The 1,121-nt window shown below is 59.8% G+C and overlaps 1 protein-coding gene across 1 annotated transcript in view; it reads right to left on the reverse strand.

Annotated features, from left to right (window-relative positions):
* The window catches only part of EMH_0058850 (uncharacterized protein), a gene marked incomplete at both ends in the record, with an annotated part of 3,612 nt that overhangs the window by 2,349 nt on the left and 142 nt on the right, over window positions 1-1,121 (reverse strand). Inside the window, one exon of the mRNA XM_013497615.1 lies at window positions 1-1,119. Coding sequence (XP_013353069.1) covers window positions 1-1,119 — 1,119 coding nt within the window. The remainder of the gene's footprint in view (window positions 1,120-1,121) is intronic.

The raw sequence follows: 1,121 nt of genomic DNA on the forward strand, positions 1-1,121 counted from the left end.
GCTGGTGTTGCTGCTGCTGTTATTGCTGCTGGTTAGGGTGCTGTCGCTGTTGTTGCTGCTGCTTTCGTCTGAATGGATTGACGCCGAGGCAGTTGCAGCAGCACCACCACCAGCAGCAGCAGCAGCAGCAGGAGCAGCAGCAGCAGCAGCAGAAGCAGCAGCAGCAGCAGCAGCAAGGTGTCTAGAATGCATGGTCTCAGTTGCATGTTTCTTTAAGCCTTCTCGCGCACTCTTCAGTGCTACTAGCAGCAACCCATCTGCTTCTGTTGCTGCTGTTGCTGCTGTTGCTGCTGCTGCTGCTACAGCACCATCAACAGCAGCAAGACGCTGCTCCTGACGAGCAGCAGAAGTGCTTTGGTATCTTCTCACTGCAGCAGCAGCAGCAGCAGCAAGCTGCTGCTGCTGCCAAGACACCAGAGAATGAAGCCCACGTAGCTGCTTGTTTAGAGCCTCCCGCTGCTGCACTTCTGCTGCTGATAGATCAGGCCGTGCATGCACCCAGTCTGCTGCTGCTGCTGCTGCTGCTGCTGCTGCTGCTGGTGCTGCTGCTGGTGCTGCTGCTGCTGCTGCGAACTCTGGATCTGAGGAGTTGCCAGCGACAGCTGCAGCAACTGCTGCAGCTTCTGCTGCTGCTGTGTCTGCTGCTGCTGCAGCAGCCCACTCACTCACAGAGGGGGGCCGCTGCAGCAGCAGCAGCTCGGAGCCTTGGGGCCCCTTCTGCAGCAGCGCGCCTTCTGCATGCAGCAGCAGCAGCAGCAGCTCGTAACCAGCAGCAGACAGCACCCCGCTAGGGCAGCTAATTCCATCACTGCTGCTGCCCCCTTTGCTGCTGCTGCTGCTGCTGCTGCTGCTGCTGCTGCTGTCTCCCTCAGCAGCAGCAGAAGCAGCAGCGCTCGTTGCATCTGCTGCAGGTCCATCGTCTTTCTTCCCTTCTCGCTGCTGCTGCTGCTGCTGCTGCTGCTTCTGCTGCTGCTGCTGCTGCTTCTGCTGCTGCTGCTGCTGCTGCTGCTGCTGCTGCTGTGGAGCTTCTGGCGCATGCACGAGAAGCACAATTTGCTGCAGCTGCTGCACAGACACCCCAACTGCTGCTGCCCATGCTTCCCAGCTCGTCAGCAGCAGCT

Source organism: Eimeria mitis, genomic scaffold (genome assembly GCF_000499745.2).
Source record: "Eimeria mitis Houghton genomic scaffold, Emh_scaff2794, whole genome shotgun sequence".
Lineage (NCBI taxonomy): Eukaryota > Apicomplexa > Conoidasida > Eucoccidiorida > Eimeriidae > Eimeria > Eimeria mitis.